Raw genomic sequence first — 15543 nt, 5'->3', positions numbered from 1 at the left:
ATGAAGTTTATCCTCTTCTGGGCTCTCTTGAACCTGCCTGGTAAGTGTCTGCACATTTTTATCTTTACTCGCCAAAGAGAAATCCTGGGGGAATCTTGAAAGATGGATAAAGACAGAGGCAACATTTCAGACTACAAGTGTAGGATTGATTCTCTATCTCTTACCACTGCCACCATCCCCATGGGTTTCCTCCTGTGACATTGCCTGCCTGCCTCACCCCTAGTTAATTGCTTGTATGCTTTTTGAGGAGGCGTGGACATTGAAACCCCAATACCAGACCCACTCCTAAGGAAGACTGTGACCTAACTCTGGGCCTGTCTAGAACAGGACTGATGTTGGCATGAGAGAATGAGAAGTGGAAGCCAGGGTTGAAAGCAGGGGCCCAACTAATTGACACAGCGGAGCGTTCAAGGGTTTTGGTCTTGTTCGAAGATGATTCCAGTTACTCAGGCAAAAACTTTGGAGATATTCATAAACCTTCTTTCTCTCATACCCCATATTCAATCTGTTTGTAAAATTATGTTGGCTGTGTCTTCTAAACATATCCCAAATCCAATCACATCTCGCCACCTCCACTGCTCACTATGGTCCAAGTCGCCATCTCTTGGCCTAGATGATCAGATTATTCCCCAACAGGCCTCTCTGCTTTATACTCCCACACTCAAGTTCTACACTCTCCATAAAGAAATTGTCATCACTCCTTTACACGAAACCCTGAAGTGGTCCACATTTCACTCAGAAGACGAATCCACATCCTTACACCACTCCACAAAACCTACATCACTTCTTAGGCCTCCCTCCTCTCTGACTCTTTTCCCCTCACTGACCCTGCCAGCCCCGCTGGCCTCTGTGATGTTCCTTAAACAGGCCTTAGGACGCTTGCTCTAGCTGTTTCCTCTGCCTGGAATCCCGTTCCCCAGATATCTGGTTATCTAACTCCTCCATCCTCATTTTACTGTTCATCTCTCACATCGCCCATGAAGTCCACTCTGATTGCTGATATAACACACATGCACACACTCACACAGGCGCACTCGCACACTCCTGGTATGACCTTTCCCTCTTTCTCTGTTCTACCTTTTTTTCCATAGTACTAATCACCATATAACATACTGTATCATTTACTTACGTATTGTGTTTATTTTTATTGAATGTCTCCACTCATTAGAATGCACAAGAGTCGGGATATTTCTCTGTTTTGTTTACTATGTTTACTAAGTACCTAAAACAGAGCCTGGCATATACCAGGAACTCAATGTTTACTTGTTGAATGAATGAATTATTTCCTCCCTCCTTAGGCTCTGTTAGCATTTGGTCTGTTCTTTTAATGGAATTTACAGCATTCTGCCTTGCATTGTTGTTGGGAGAAAGGGATAAGACTGGTCAAAGCATTTTACAAATGGTAAAAATAATAAGTGCTCCATGAGTTGACTGAATATATGACCACTGAATTGTGGAAGGTATTTAAGAAAGCTTGTATTTTAATTTGAAGAATATTATTGATAAAAGGGAAAACCCCTTTTGTCCTTTGAAATAGATATGTTGCTATCATTTTCTTCATGTTTTAGAACAAACTAAGCCAGATTACAAATTCAGTTTACAAATAAAGATACTAGAGAGAAGGGTAGGGGAACTTGAGCCAGGTAAGCAATTTTCCTTTGTTTTTTTCTAATGATTGCTAAAAGAATCTGAATTTCCTCTCTACATTTCTCTTTCCAGTTGCTTTGGCCTTTGATCCAGATTACACAGATTTCATCACTCCCCACTACTTAGTCTACTTGAAATCCGATTACTTGCCCTGTGTTGGAGTCTTGATCCACCCACTTTGGGTGATCACAGCTGCACACTGCAACCTACCGTGAGTAATAAGCCCCCAACACTATTCTATGTTTTGGGTTCTCAGGTTGGGCACAGACCCAGACCCCTGCCTCAGACCACTGCCCAATTAAATGGGATTAAGGAAGCCTTCTGAGGATGCTCAGTAGTAGAGACAGAGGTCTGTGGGGAGGATCTAATGAAGGCCCATGAGGATGGATAAGCCATCTCTGTTAAGTCATCTCATGAGCATCCATGTCGTTCCAGGAGGCTTCAGGTGATATTGGGGGTTACAAACCCATCAAACCACAAGGAAAAAAATACACAAGTGATTGGCTACAAGAAGATGATTTATCATCCATACTTCTCAGTCACTTCTATTGAACACAACCTCATGTTAATAAAGCTGAAAACAAATATTCAACTCAATGACTATGTGAATTTGGTCAGCCTGCCCACTGAACCTATCTCTGCAAAAACCATGTGCACTGTCTCCACCTGGGCCTACAACATATGTGACTACTGTGAGTGACTTCAAGATAATATTCTTCTTCTCTTAGAATTGGACATGCTTCTATCCCTTCTCTGCTCTTGGTTTCTGCAATTCTTCCCAATGAGGCTTTCTTCTCACCTCTTTATTCATCTTTTTCATCTCTTTTCCCTTTCCCTGTACGTCACTGAAGGAGTCCTTCACGCTTTTGTTCCTGCTGTATCTTTCTATCACCTTTGCTTTCATATACGATAGAACTGGTGTTAGTGGAAAGAACATTTGTATTCTAGCCCTAATTTGCTATGTGACAACAGGCCACTTTACCTTTTCTCAGTTTTCTTAACTCTAGAATGTGGCACAAATGATATCAGATGTTTTCAAACTATTCCAGGCAATAAAGAAACTTAAAGTCTTACAATATCATAAAATAATGTGTTAAAGATAAGATAAATACACAATACCTTGTTAGATCAGGCAGACCTTCCTTATGCAAGATTGTTGTACAGATAAATAATAAATAACTATTATCATTAAATAATAATAATAATGATAATATCCTGAACATTCACTCATTTCTTCAGAAAATTGAAATTATTATTATTTTTATTGGTGGAAGTCTATGTATAATTTGAAACTACTGAACTACATGTTCTACCTAAGCTTTCTTCTGTTACATGTTTCAGATTCCATGAAAAAACTTTGAACAAATTAAGACAATTTTCTCTTTTCTAAGTTTTATGCCTGTCTGCCCACTATCCCATTCCAAAATGTTCATGCAAACTCTAATCAACTGTCTGTAGCTATTAATCAAGATACTAGTGAGTACTGGAGAAGCGGAGGAGGTTGATGAACTATAAGATACATAAAACTATGATATAGTCCCTTAGGAAGAGTTATCAATACAATTTTACTCATGAGTAAGTTTATTTGAGTATATTTAATATATGTCATGCACTAGACCAGTATATTTAATATATATCATATGATTTAATACACATCATATACAAACATATGATGTAATTTATACATCATATATAGACATTGAGTATATTTAATATACATCATACATTAGACATAGTATGGAAAGGAGATTCATTTTAAACAAGCCTGTCCCATTACATTCATCCATCCACTTCTACTTTTTTTTTTATAGAAACCAAGAGGCAGCTATACACTTATCCTAACAATGCTGCCATTACTTAAACCTTTTTAAACTGCTCTTTGGTAAATACGTTCAGACCTTAGGATATATTTTCTTGAATATGTCAAAAAGTGAAATTGTTTTTTTCCCCAGCTTTACTGAGGTATGATTGACAAATAAACATTGTATATATTCAAGGTGTATAACGTCATGTTTTGATATATGTATAAATTGTGAAATGATACCCCAATCAAGCTAATTATTGATCACCTCACATATTTACCTTTTGTGCATGTGTGATGAGAAGATTTACAATCTACTGTCTTAGAAAATTTCAAGGAAACAATACAATATTATTAACTATAGTCACCATGCTTTACATTAAATCTCCAGAATTTATTCATCTTATAACTGAAAGTTTGTACCCTTTAATCAACATACCCCCATATCCCCCACCCTTCAGCCCCTGGTAATTACCATTCTACTCTCTGTTTCTACGAGTCAGGCTTTTTTAGATTCCACACTTAAGTGAGATCATACAGTGTTTGTCTTTCTGTGTCTGGCTTATTTTGCTTAGCCATAATATCCCTTAGACATGTAGAAATTCTTAGTCCTTTAGGGGTCAAATGTCCCTCTAGTGAGCAAGTATGTTTGATTCATCAGGGTTATGCCACTTGAGTCAAAAAGAGATGTGACTTACAAAAAAATGCAGTTTATTTTGATCTGGTTCATGAAGTAAAGTAAACATTTCCTAAAAAGGTATTCCTAAAAGAAATATTGAACCGTACAATTATTGCTAGACTGGAAAATAAAGCAAAGAATGTCAAACGTTTCCTTTTCAAGAATTAATATAATATTTTCAAATAAAGACATTCAAATGAACACACTCCCCCTACGAAAACAAAATCCCAAAATAAAATACTTTTTCCCAAAGATGAATCCTTGGCAAGAACACTTAAGATATGTATAGATACTGCTTTGTTCTCATTTTTCCTGTTTTGTTGCAGATTGGAAAAACTTTGTTATGAGTCTACACAGTTCATAGTATTTGTGAACCACTGATATAAAGGAAATAACTTGAATTAGGAATCAAGAGACCCAGTTTTAAATCGTACTTTGATGGGTTTAAGAAAATCACTTTTTGAGTGGGTTTTTTTTTGAGCAGATACTGGATTTTTTTTGATCTGACAAATTAAAAACTAGGCTTAGAGCTCTAAATTCCATCAAACTCTGAAAATAGGAGAGATGTTGTTTAAGGGTACAAACTTGCAACTAGTAGATAAATAAGTCCTGGATCTAATGCACGGTATCATGAATATAAGCAACAATATTGTATTATAATCAAACTCACTAAGAGACTAGATCTTAATGATTCCCACCACAAAAAAAGAAATGATAATTATGTGACACGATAGAGGTGCTAACTATTGCTACAATGGCAATCATATTACAATATACAAATGTATCAAATCAACATGCTGCACACTTTAAATGTACACATGTTACATGTCAAATATAGTTAAAAAAATTTAAAAAGAAGTCAGTGATGAATTTAAAATGTGGGACAAATAAACATTAAAACTCAAAAAAAAATTAAATTAAATAAAAATTCCGTCTCAAAGGACACTCCTTAAACGTTTAAATTTCCAGAAAATTTTAAAGTAATTTGTTTCTTTTCATTGCAGAGATGTCTCACATTTATATGTAACTTCCAAGAATTTAATCTTTTTTTATAAGGAGATAAACACTTGTATCATGATAAATTGTTAATTTGATAATTTCCTGTTGTCCTAGCTGCCACAGTTCTGATTTCTCTCAGCGTTTGATCTCGTTTCCTTTCTGCCAGGTTAAGAAGAAATATGTCGAAAAAGAGAGAAAGGAAAAAACAAAGGTTTGGTATCTAATAACTCTTAAGGAAGTTCTATTTCTCTCTTTCCTATAGCCAATGACCCCAACTCACTGCAGAATGTGAACATCTCTGTAATCTCCAATAGTCAATGCCGCAGCGCCTACAAAACTTACAACATCAAAGAAGGGATGCTGTGCGTTGGCATTGTGCCAGGAAGGAGGCAGCCCTGCAAGGTGAGGTACCCTCAAAGCCTTAATTTTCCCATTTTCTTCCTTGTATCTTTTGCTAAAGAGATAACCTGGTTTCCTTTTTCCTGGCAGGAAGTCACAGCTGCCCCAGCAGTCTGCAATGGGATACTTCAAGGAATTCTGACTTTCGCAGATGGATGTGTTTTGAGAGCTGATGTTGGCATCTATACCAAAATCTTTAACTACATGCCCTGGATTGAAAATACAATCCAAAACAACTGAGCTCCTATGCCTGGAATTCTGGACCATGTGACATAGCCTGTCCCCACGTCCAGTCTAAGAATTAAATCTAAACAGACTCCTTGAGTTGCATCGTGCATACCTGTCTCACCTCTGCCCAACAGAGTGGGTGACTTGTACATACCTGTACTGTGACTACACATGACCACTCTTCTTTCCCTATCGATGAAGATGGCAAACTCAATACCACTTAGGCAGTTGAAGCTTATGAAGTGAGGATTGTGTTCTCTCTAATAAATTAATCATTAATATATTGAAAAAAAGGCCACCCAATAGCCATTTTGGGTGACAAAAACCCTACTATTTGCACTGAATTAAACCACATGTGCTTTTGGTGAATTACATATGCCAATTGGATAAAGGAAGTCTGTCAAGAAGTGAGCTCAACAGACGTATAGTTGAGGGGAAAAGGTTTAAGGAGGGAGAGAGTGGGAGATATTACACTTGGTTTCTCCTGCCTAAGCAACTCTCAACACCAGGCATAGATTCTGGTCATTTTGTAAGATTTTGTAAGATTCTGGGTAGGGACTTAAGCCATGAGACGTGAATACAAAAGTTAACTGGGGCTCATGACATAGCAGATAAACAAGGAGTCCAGGACAGACTTTCCCAGTACATGTTTGCCCTTTCTGTTATGCCAGCTGCCCCGGGAACTCCATTCTCTCCCAGTTGTCACTCTTGCATTTTTCTTCCTCCCTTCTCTTTTCACCTCACCTCTGCAGCTGCAGTTCCCACCTGAGAGTTTTAACTAATAGTTTTCCATGGGGAGTTGCCTTTGGCCAGTTGACTGAGGATCAAAAGCATAAAAACAAACATGCGTTTTAGAAAGTTCTGCCTGTAGTTGCTACAAGTAGACTACTGAAGTCTTACAGTCCAGCGAGGGGAGAAGAAAGCTCCTCTCAGGAAGCAAAAGTTCTAGCAGTAAATCATGTGCTCTCTAGGGTTCCAGAACCTCTAAATCTATAAAGCCTAGCTCGTACTGTTGAAAAGCAACATTTTAGATGTAGGTTATTAAGTGTAATTGTAAGAGCTTCACCTTCATGTATGTTATTAACTGAAATTTAGGTATGGGAAAAATAGACGGTTTTTGCAGGAGAAGATCTCACCCTCTGGAAACGTTTCCCGGCTTGAAATGGTGCTAAGATTTCAGTAGGTCATACTGATACCTTATAGGCCGTTTGATTCTAGGTGATGAAGCATATGTTAAGGTCACTGAATTCCATGGGTATCAGTCTACTGTCCCATCATCATCACTGTCAGGTGACTTCCTTGGTTGGAAAATACATTCTTTTCTTGTGGAATACAGAAGGCATTCAGTTAATTCAAGGATGGTGGAGCCAGGAGTGATGATGGCAAGGGAAAGAAAATCCAAATCTAGAATGTCATTTTCAGTGAGGACAAATAGCTACCCCCTCATGATGGAAGGGGGCCACCTACCACCAGTGGCTGGTGGGATACCTGGGGTACAGTTATATCACTACCATATCAGCACTGAGATTGGCCACTGACATTGGCAAACTGGGTCTTCAGTAGTGATGGTAGCCAGGTGAGAATTGCAAGAAGTCCCTGCATATGCCCCATTTGGCCCCACTGTTCACTTTGTTTATAAAGCCATTTAAAAAACACTTGGAAGAATGAAGGACTTCAGAACAGACCAGCTTGTCCATTCGACTATTAAAGTCTTCTGAATTTAGAGCCTTCTGGTGAGAATTCTCATGGGATGCAATATTCTCCTGCTTCAAGCTGACCCTGAAAAAACCCTACTACATAATTCTTCCTCAAACATCTTATCCCCTTCCCCCCATCTTGCTCCTTCTGAGTGCCTATCAGGGCAGACCACTAGCTACTCCCAAGAAATTCATATAGATCTTGACCTCAGGAAAGAAAACAGATAGATGTTGATTGAAATTTTATGTCTTGAGAAAAATCCTATTCTCTTCGTCCTTTCAGGACATCTGTCTGAAAGTTTTTAATATCACAGTAATACATATGCAATTGGTACCAATACATCAAACAGAGCCATTCATAAATGAGGTGAAGTCTTTTCACCCTTAGCAAACTGTTCTTGGAGAAATCTCTTTGAGATCATAGTTGGGCTGAGAAAAGATTGCTTAGGGCAATTGCTTATGTAACTTATTTGGACCTTCAGGGTCTAATTTACCTCTATTTCATTTATGTTTCTAGTTGAAGACAGAATGCTGCTGAGTATAGTCAAGTTAATGACAAAAAGATTCAGCCCCACCTAGAGCAAGTTTCATGGTCAACTGGGGATCTGGAGTCAGACATTTAGTCCCCACCAGACCCTAGTAACAAACCAGAAGCTATTTCCCAAAAAGGAAAAAGGAGCATGACTTTGCTACCATGTTTAGGGATCTCTCTTGATTTTCTGGTTAGCCTTTGACATAAGCATTTAGTACACTAAAGATACTTTTAGCACCATTGGATCTATGGAGTTTTAACGCAAGAAACAGAGCAAATTAATTGCACTTCAACCTGTACTGGCTGGATAGTCTTTTCTGACTTAGTCTCACTCTAAACTAGCAACTTTCTAGATCACTCATTAAATGGTTCAGAGCATGATATCCTAATGAGATGTATGTTGCTTATAAAATTTAGAGGCCTTCAGCTATCATTCTTTTTTTTTTTAATTCAGCTGTCATTCTTAATAGTACGGAGCACAAGGTACAACAATGAGTTCATTTCAGTGGAGGAACTCAACGTACACCCGCAAGTTTCACTGCAGAAGCAAGTGATTATTTTTACTTGTTATATCACCTATTCATTACCACATATCTGTCTTTCTAGGACATCCAGGATACTTGCTACTTCCTGTTATCTAGTCCTATCAACAAATCATCAATATAGCAGACCAGTAAGATACCCTTTGAGATTGTCAAGTTCCCTAGACTATATTGAGATGCAGAACTAGAGCAATGACAATTGCCTGAACATGAGGTAAAAATATCCTGCTGTATCTGCCAAATGAAAGCTAATTAATTCTGAACTTCTCAAAGATAATGTACAAAAATGCACTTGCTAGATGAATAGTTGCATACTAAGTGTGAAGGATTGTATTTATTTGCTCTTAGAGGGAGGCTACATATAGAATAGCAACTATAATTGATGTTACCACCTGATTATGAAATAATCAAACTATCATTTCCCACCACTCTTCGACTTGGCTAAGTTGAAGAACTGAATGGGATTATAATAGAAATGGTGACTCACATATTTCAAGTCTGTATTGGTAGTACTGATCTCTGCAATGTGCTAATGTTTTAGATTTACTAAAGGGAAGTTCCATCAACTTTCTCTTAGCCCTTTCTACAACAAAAGCCCTCACCTCACCGGCCAGGATAGATTGTAATAGTTGTAGAGATTCTACCAATTGTAGAAAAAAGTGTCCTCCCTAGTGCACATAGAAAATAGGGAAATAAATTCTAGAGGATTTCAGAGCCGCATTGAATTACTCTAGGGAAGACTTAGGTAAAAAGTCTATTATTCCCTCAATTTTCATAAGCCCCACTCGATCAGAGGAGAGTAAATCTTCCCCACCACCACCAATACCACCACAAGTTAGTACTAATTCAGATCCGGGATCTCTCAAAAAACTTAGCTATGTTCTTGTCCCTAGAGCACAAGTCGCCAAGTAAATAGACTCAGATCACCTTTGCATAGGCTAGAGAGAAGACTTTCAGTGTCAGAACAGAGTCCCTTCTCTAGGGTACACAGGCTCTCCTCCATTCAAGGGGCATTGAATTAGTTAATGTAACTAACTGAGGTTTGTGACCTAGGGAGCAGGCCATATTACTTTAGCATGCTGACTCACGTCAGCCCGCTATTACCAAACCTGCCAGGTGTTTTTTGGTCTGTTTTATGGTTATATAAATCAAACAAAAACTTAAAATTCCTGTCAATTTCATTCTTGGGGATCCCATTTTTATGGAGAACCCTCGAGAAAATTCTGTTAATGGCCCAAAAACATCACCATATAACATTATTTGTTTGTTTCCACTTTAAGAGTAAGAGAAGTAGATGAAATTAATAACTTGACATTTGTCTATTTTCCTTAAACAAGTTACACCAAAATCTAAGAAGCCCTTTAGCAGGAGATAAACTCCACTGAAGGAGGAGAAAATATGACACTTGTAAAGTTCTTCTTAAAGGTCTCTTTGCTCATTTGCATTTTATGTTTTTAGCAGAAAATATGACAGAATCTACCACTCAGTATCCTGAATGGTAGGAAAAGTCTTTCTAATTTTAAGTTGCAGCATTGGGAATCACGCTGTTGCCACATAGCTAAGCCATATTCTCTATCAGCTCTATAAAAAACCTTGCTAGAAATTTCCCTCTCCATCTGCCTTATTCCTTTATCTCTCTCAATTTGCTCAGAATTTATATGGAGAAAATAGAGATGCCATTCATTAGCCTCCTCAAATTCTAACAATATGTTAGAATTTTAAGAGCAAGTTGTTCCATTGAGTAAGGGGATACTCCCTTAACCACCACTCTCAAGGCTGAATAGCCAAAAACTAAATGTGAATGGATAGGCCTGGATCTTACAAAAACAAGATGAAGATGAGATTAGAGCTTATTCTTGTGCATGGAAGTGAACATCAGGTACCGCAAAGATGAGACTTGCCAAACTTGGAAATTGCAACTCTTCTTTTGTGTATTCACTTCAATGACAGGGAGATTTGAGAGACCACAAAATGACTTTTGTTCAGTAGGAAATCAGGGTGGAAAAAACCTCTGGTTTGAAGTCATCGGCTGTATCAATTGGAATAGAATCAAATTGCCCACTGGAAGCTGAAGATGGGGCTTAGAGAAGACGGACCATGGGTTGACACTGGCAGGGAATCCCAAAGCCATTGCTTCCAGGCCCTTTGAAAACTCATGCAGTACTAGGCACCTTGATTATCTTATTTTGAGGTTTCTGGCAGCTACTCTGACCAAAACCAAACCAATATTCTATAGAGACAAATGCCTTTTCATTGTCTTTCTTTCCTAGTCTACGATTTTGTTTTGTTTTGTTTTCAAGAGCTTATTAAGTGTTGGTAAATCACATGTAGGATTTGCTTCAACTATAAAATATGTATCCAAACTTGCTTTTGTCTGGCTCTCTGTTGCCCCAAACCCATACCTTGATCCATTCAGATGGCACATCTATAACCTCTAGAGCCCCATCTACAATAGCAGCCCAAGACGTGGTCCAATGCTATCCTTAGTTGAGAGGATTTTAAAGACCCTCCTTACTCTAGTGACTCGTCACCAAGCCAGACTTGCTGTTACACTTTTCTATCTAATGGCCCACTCCTAATAACTAGGCTTCTTTTCTATTCCTGCAAGGAAGTCCCCTTTTTTATCGCAGTTCCACTAAAGCTATCTTTGTCTTGACAACCTTGTCTGATTCCTCAGCTCCTATAAGCCTAGGACTCTGTCTTACTCTTCCCAGATGTTGCTGGAAACTCATAGGAGGCCAGCTTCTTGCTGTCAGAACTTCCCACTGCTCATTGCCTGCTGCTCCTCTACTGGCCACCTGGCCTGAACAGCCTGCCTGACCGCCCTTCTACCCTCACCTCAATATGCTTTGGTGTCTGGCTTCTATTAGCTTAACTGACTCCCTCCTGTTATTGCCATCCCCCCACTCTTTGACTCCTACCGTCTGGCCCTCCACTGTGAGCTTATCTAATTAGATTCCCAAAAGAATGATCTCAGGCTTAGCATAGTTGAAAGAGCGTGGATTTGGGATCCCATTTGGTTTTTAATCCCAACTTCAATAGCTACTAGCTGTATGTCCTTGGGCAAGTAATTAAACTCCTCTCATCTTAGTTTATCTCTAAAATGGGACCAATACTACTTTTCTAGATTGTTGGGAATAAATAAGGTAACTGATGTAAAGCATGCAGCATAACACTTAGCACATAGCAGTCACTCAATCAACGACAATTCCACTTAAGTCTTTGCCAAGGGATGACTGGGAATCTGTCACAATTTCTTTATATCTGTGTTTATCTTTCTTCCATGAGAATGGAAACTATTTTCATGTCCACACTCAAAAATAGATAAATAAATCAGAAGTTAGAGAACCAAAGAAGATTCTGATAGAATTTACCTGAATATGTTCCCTTTCCTCAGGTTTCAGGCACCTATGTCTTTCCCAGCCTGTATGGAAAAAGCCCTCAGGAGTAAAATATAGAAAAGATGTTTTACAATGTTATTGTATTTATTTGGGTAGGCATCTAAAAATATAACTGCAAGACAAATACATTTTAACATCATTTAGATAGGCAATTGCTAGATAGGGTTGATTTGCTTTTGAAGTATTTCCCTGATTTCAGAAATCATAAACACTCATTGTACATAATTAAGAAAACGCACAAAAGTAAAAAATAACTTTAAATTCACTCATAATCCTAACTAATTGTATTAAGTTATTTTTCAAAGTTTTCTAATATTCTATACTTTCTCCTCAGCTTAGCTAACTGTTAATCCATGTCAGGATTCATTGTCTCCTAAACCTAGTTTATGCAGTCTATCCCAGTTCATCTTTAAGAAGCCCCTACCAGGGTGCTATGGATGTGTGCCTAAGCTCAAGGGACTTGCATGGATTCTGAAACCCTAGTAATTAGTAACCCATTACCAACTCCCCTCTCCCCAAGCCCACCTGTATCTGAACCCCTGCCTTCACGTGAGACCCACTCTTGCCCTCTAGCTCAGGGGCCCTAACATGATGGCATATGGGCCATAAATACAGGCTGTGTTTCTACTCGGAGCTCAGGAATCTCAATTACAACAAAGATGTTCATCCTCCTTTTACTGCCTCTCAGAACAGGGAGTGAAATTTTGAGTTCATGATTTCTGCTCTCTGAGGACCTTCTAAATGAAAGAATAAGGAAGGAAAGAAGAGAGGTAAAATTTAGAGGAAGTAAAAAGGAAATATGTCTCATATTTATTGAAAGTTACACCACGTCTAGTGAAACACTGAAAACCAAGTAGGTCTTCTATACATTAATTGATTAATTGAGAGGATGCCTGAGACAAAGGAGAATAGAAGCTATCTTAACTGGCTATATTCACCTGCCAGTCCTAGAATTCCACAATCTTTTTTCTTTTAAGATTTCAGTACTTTTTTTTTTTTCGAGGAAGATTGGTCTTTTGCTAACATCTGTCGCCAATCTCCTCTTGTTCTTTTTTCTCCCCAAAGCCCCAGTACATAGTTGTATATCATAATTGTAGAGTTGGGACACCGCCTCAGCATGGCTTGATAAGCGGTGAGTAGGTCCGTGCCCAGGATCCGAACCAGCTAACCCTGGGCAGCCGAAGCGAAACTCACAAACTTAATCACTGGGCCAGCCCCTCCACAATCTTAAGACCACTTCAAACTATGGAGATAACTATGGAGCAGAATCTGATTTACACAATCAGAAAATATATTACTCTTCCCCTCAAATGATTAGATTTAATTAGTATAATTCTGTCTATTCCCATCTGGTCCTGTTGAATCCAAGGATAAGTGTGCAGGGTCCCTTCCTCCCTCTTTGCAGGACACTCACCTGACCTGCTGTCATGTAATGTGTGGACTTCCGTGTGCTCTCTGACCACATCTGCCAAACAGCCTCTCCTGATAGCATCACCAGCAACGTGATATGCTATGTGCTGGCTTTCTGGAAGGGGGTAAAGACGCCTGCCAGGTAACACCTCCCTCATCCAGTAGTAGTGTATTCATTATGCAAAGAAACAGCATAATGAGGTGTTGAGAGTCCTAGATTTAAAATCAGAATTCCTGTATTTGAGATCTGGTTCTACCACTACTGTTACCTATATGACATCAGGAGGCCATCCAAGCTCTTGAGCATCCATTTCTGTATTTAAACAAACAAACAAGCAAAAATTGGTGGTGCTTACCTAATAGGGCACTTGAAAGTATTCGATGAGAAAATAAAACTAAATATATTTTGTAAAGACATGGACACATCACACGTATCCGTCTGAAGACAGGAGGCTCACATCACATAAATCGGCACTTCCTATCTCAATGATGATAGATAACATAATCCATTCAATCAAAAAGCATTGTTTGAACCCATACCATCTGCCAGTCGAGGAGGGCTAGTTTAATCACCATGGAATCAGTGATGTAGGCAATGGTATTAAGGCATAGTTCATGGTCCAAATGAGCAGAGTTGCATCTGGGAAGTCTCCAGGGAGCTCGCAGGGACTGAGGTGGAAGGGAACCCATCAGAGCAATGGTGCCTTCCATCACTCCAGCCAGATGCTTGGCTGTAGTTATTTCAAGAGCTGCCAACAGAGGGCCTCAGCTTTCCTTTAAGAGCAGGTGGTCCAGGGCCTCTCTGCCCTGCCATCTCCTCTCTATGTATTTAGCAGGCTCTGGGTGGCCTCTAACCAAGGACCTCCCACTGATGGTGTTCTCAAACAAAGGTACCCTTCCTGGAGGAATGAGAGAACACAGGTATCCAAATGTCCCCAGGGCTCTGGGCCAAGCTGTAGACCTCCTCCCCACCACTGTTCTTGTCCTCTACAGCTGTGCAAGTGTTCACCACAACACCTGTGTGGGGGCTGAGAGAAGATCAACATCTGTGACTGATGTCATGCCCCTCCCCCACCAGTCTGTACAGATCATGGAGAACTGTGGGCAGATGGCACCCCCTGATGGAAAAAACTCACTCTTCACAGGCAGTGAGGAAGGATCGCATGCCAGCAGCTCTGTGCCACAACCACCCACACCACTATTAGAGACTGAGGTGCCTTCTCATTTACTCACTCCCACCTTGCACCACAATGACCTGCTCATTTGATCTACACACTCTGGGATAGAGAAGCTCCGAGCTAGAAGCAGAGCAGCTTAGCAACAGTCACCTTGTTTGTCTCCCATCTCTGCAGGGGTCTCAGGATCTGGGCGTCTCTCCCATAATGCACTTCCCTGCTGGTTCCCGCCATTTGCCTGGGATCTGAGCCTCCTTGTTCTGCCCTCACTCCACATACAGCCTAACTCAGGTTGCAGATGCAGTTCCTAGCCATGGCTTTTTAAGTCAATATTTGCTAAACCCTCCACCATGTATTCCAGACCCCGGTCCTTTCTAGGCCAGGCCTTCTCTGAGGATCTTACTTTTAAAAAGATCAACTTGAGATTTGGTTGTGAGAAGTTTAGGTGGTGGTGAGTACTGAGAATGGGGATCTAATTGGAAAAGTGCGTGTTTTGTTCAGGAGTGAGAGTGGGGGCCACACAATGAGATATTCATTCTACCACTTTTCTGAGCTTCCAGCATGTCTCCAGGTTTCTTCTCAGCACCCCTCTGGGGATTGATACTGGTATTAAAATGCAATATGCCTTTTACACGTGCACATTGTGTAGAAAATAGCTAACACCGATTAAGTGCTTGCAGTGTTACCTCTGTGTTATCCTAAAGACTTCACCTGAATTGTATTGTTTAATCCTCACAGCAAGCCTCTGATCTGGGTAGAGTTAGTATCTGTACTTTACAGACACACAAACTAAGTTTCAGGAAGATTAATTCTTCCCCAAGGCTCACAGCACCTGAGCCCTCCAGAGCCTGTGGTTAAGCCATTGTGCTATTCAGGCGGTGTTCTCTGAAGGGCGATGGGAAAGCAGCAGAGAGAGTCTCCTTGTCATAAGCAGGGAAGAAGGGAGGCTCTGGGGTGGGGAGGAAGTAGGCTTGGGAGGGCTGTCAGGGCAGAGGAGGAGATTGGGTCTGTGGCTGGGAACAAGGTATGGTTT

The 15543-nt window shown here is 39.8% G+C and overlaps 1 protein-coding gene across 1 annotated transcript; it reads left to right on the top strand.

Moving 5' to 3' along the window:
* Positions 1 to 5765, top strand: LOC131422359 (serine protease 58-like). Its single transcript, XM_058569525.1, has 5 exons — positions 1 to 40; positions 1720 to 1858; positions 2083 to 2339; positions 5389 to 5528; positions 5616 to 5765. The coding sequence occupies exons 1-5, from the start codon at positions 1 to 3 to the stop codon at positions 5763 to 5765; spliced, it is 726 nt and encodes a 241-aa protein (XP_058425508.1).
* Positions 5766 to 15543: the final 9778 nt, after the last annotated feature.

This window comes from Diceros bicornis, chromosome 3, assembly GCF_020826845.1.
Source record: "Diceros bicornis minor isolate mBicDic1 chromosome 3, mDicBic1.mat.cur, whole genome shotgun sequence".
NCBI lineage: Eukaryota > Metazoa > Chordata > Mammalia > Perissodactyla > Rhinocerotidae > Diceros > Diceros bicornis.
The sequence above is the reverse complement of the archived record's forward strand: the minus strand, read 5'-3'. Positions and strand labels throughout refer to the sequence as shown.

Coding starts and splice junctions, on each gene's coding strand:
- LOC131422359 (XM_058569525.1), top strand. CDS start 1: ATGAAGTTTATCCTCTTCTGGGCTCTCTTGAACCTGCCTG. Junction 41..1,719: donor GGCTCTCTTGAACCTGCCTG/GTAAGTGTCTGC, acceptor TTCTCTTTCCAG/TTGCTTTGGCCTTTGATCCA. Junction 5,529..5,615: donor GAAGGAGGCAGCCCTGCAAG/GTGAGGTACCCT, acceptor TTTTCCTGGCAG/GAAGTCACAGCTGCCCCAGC.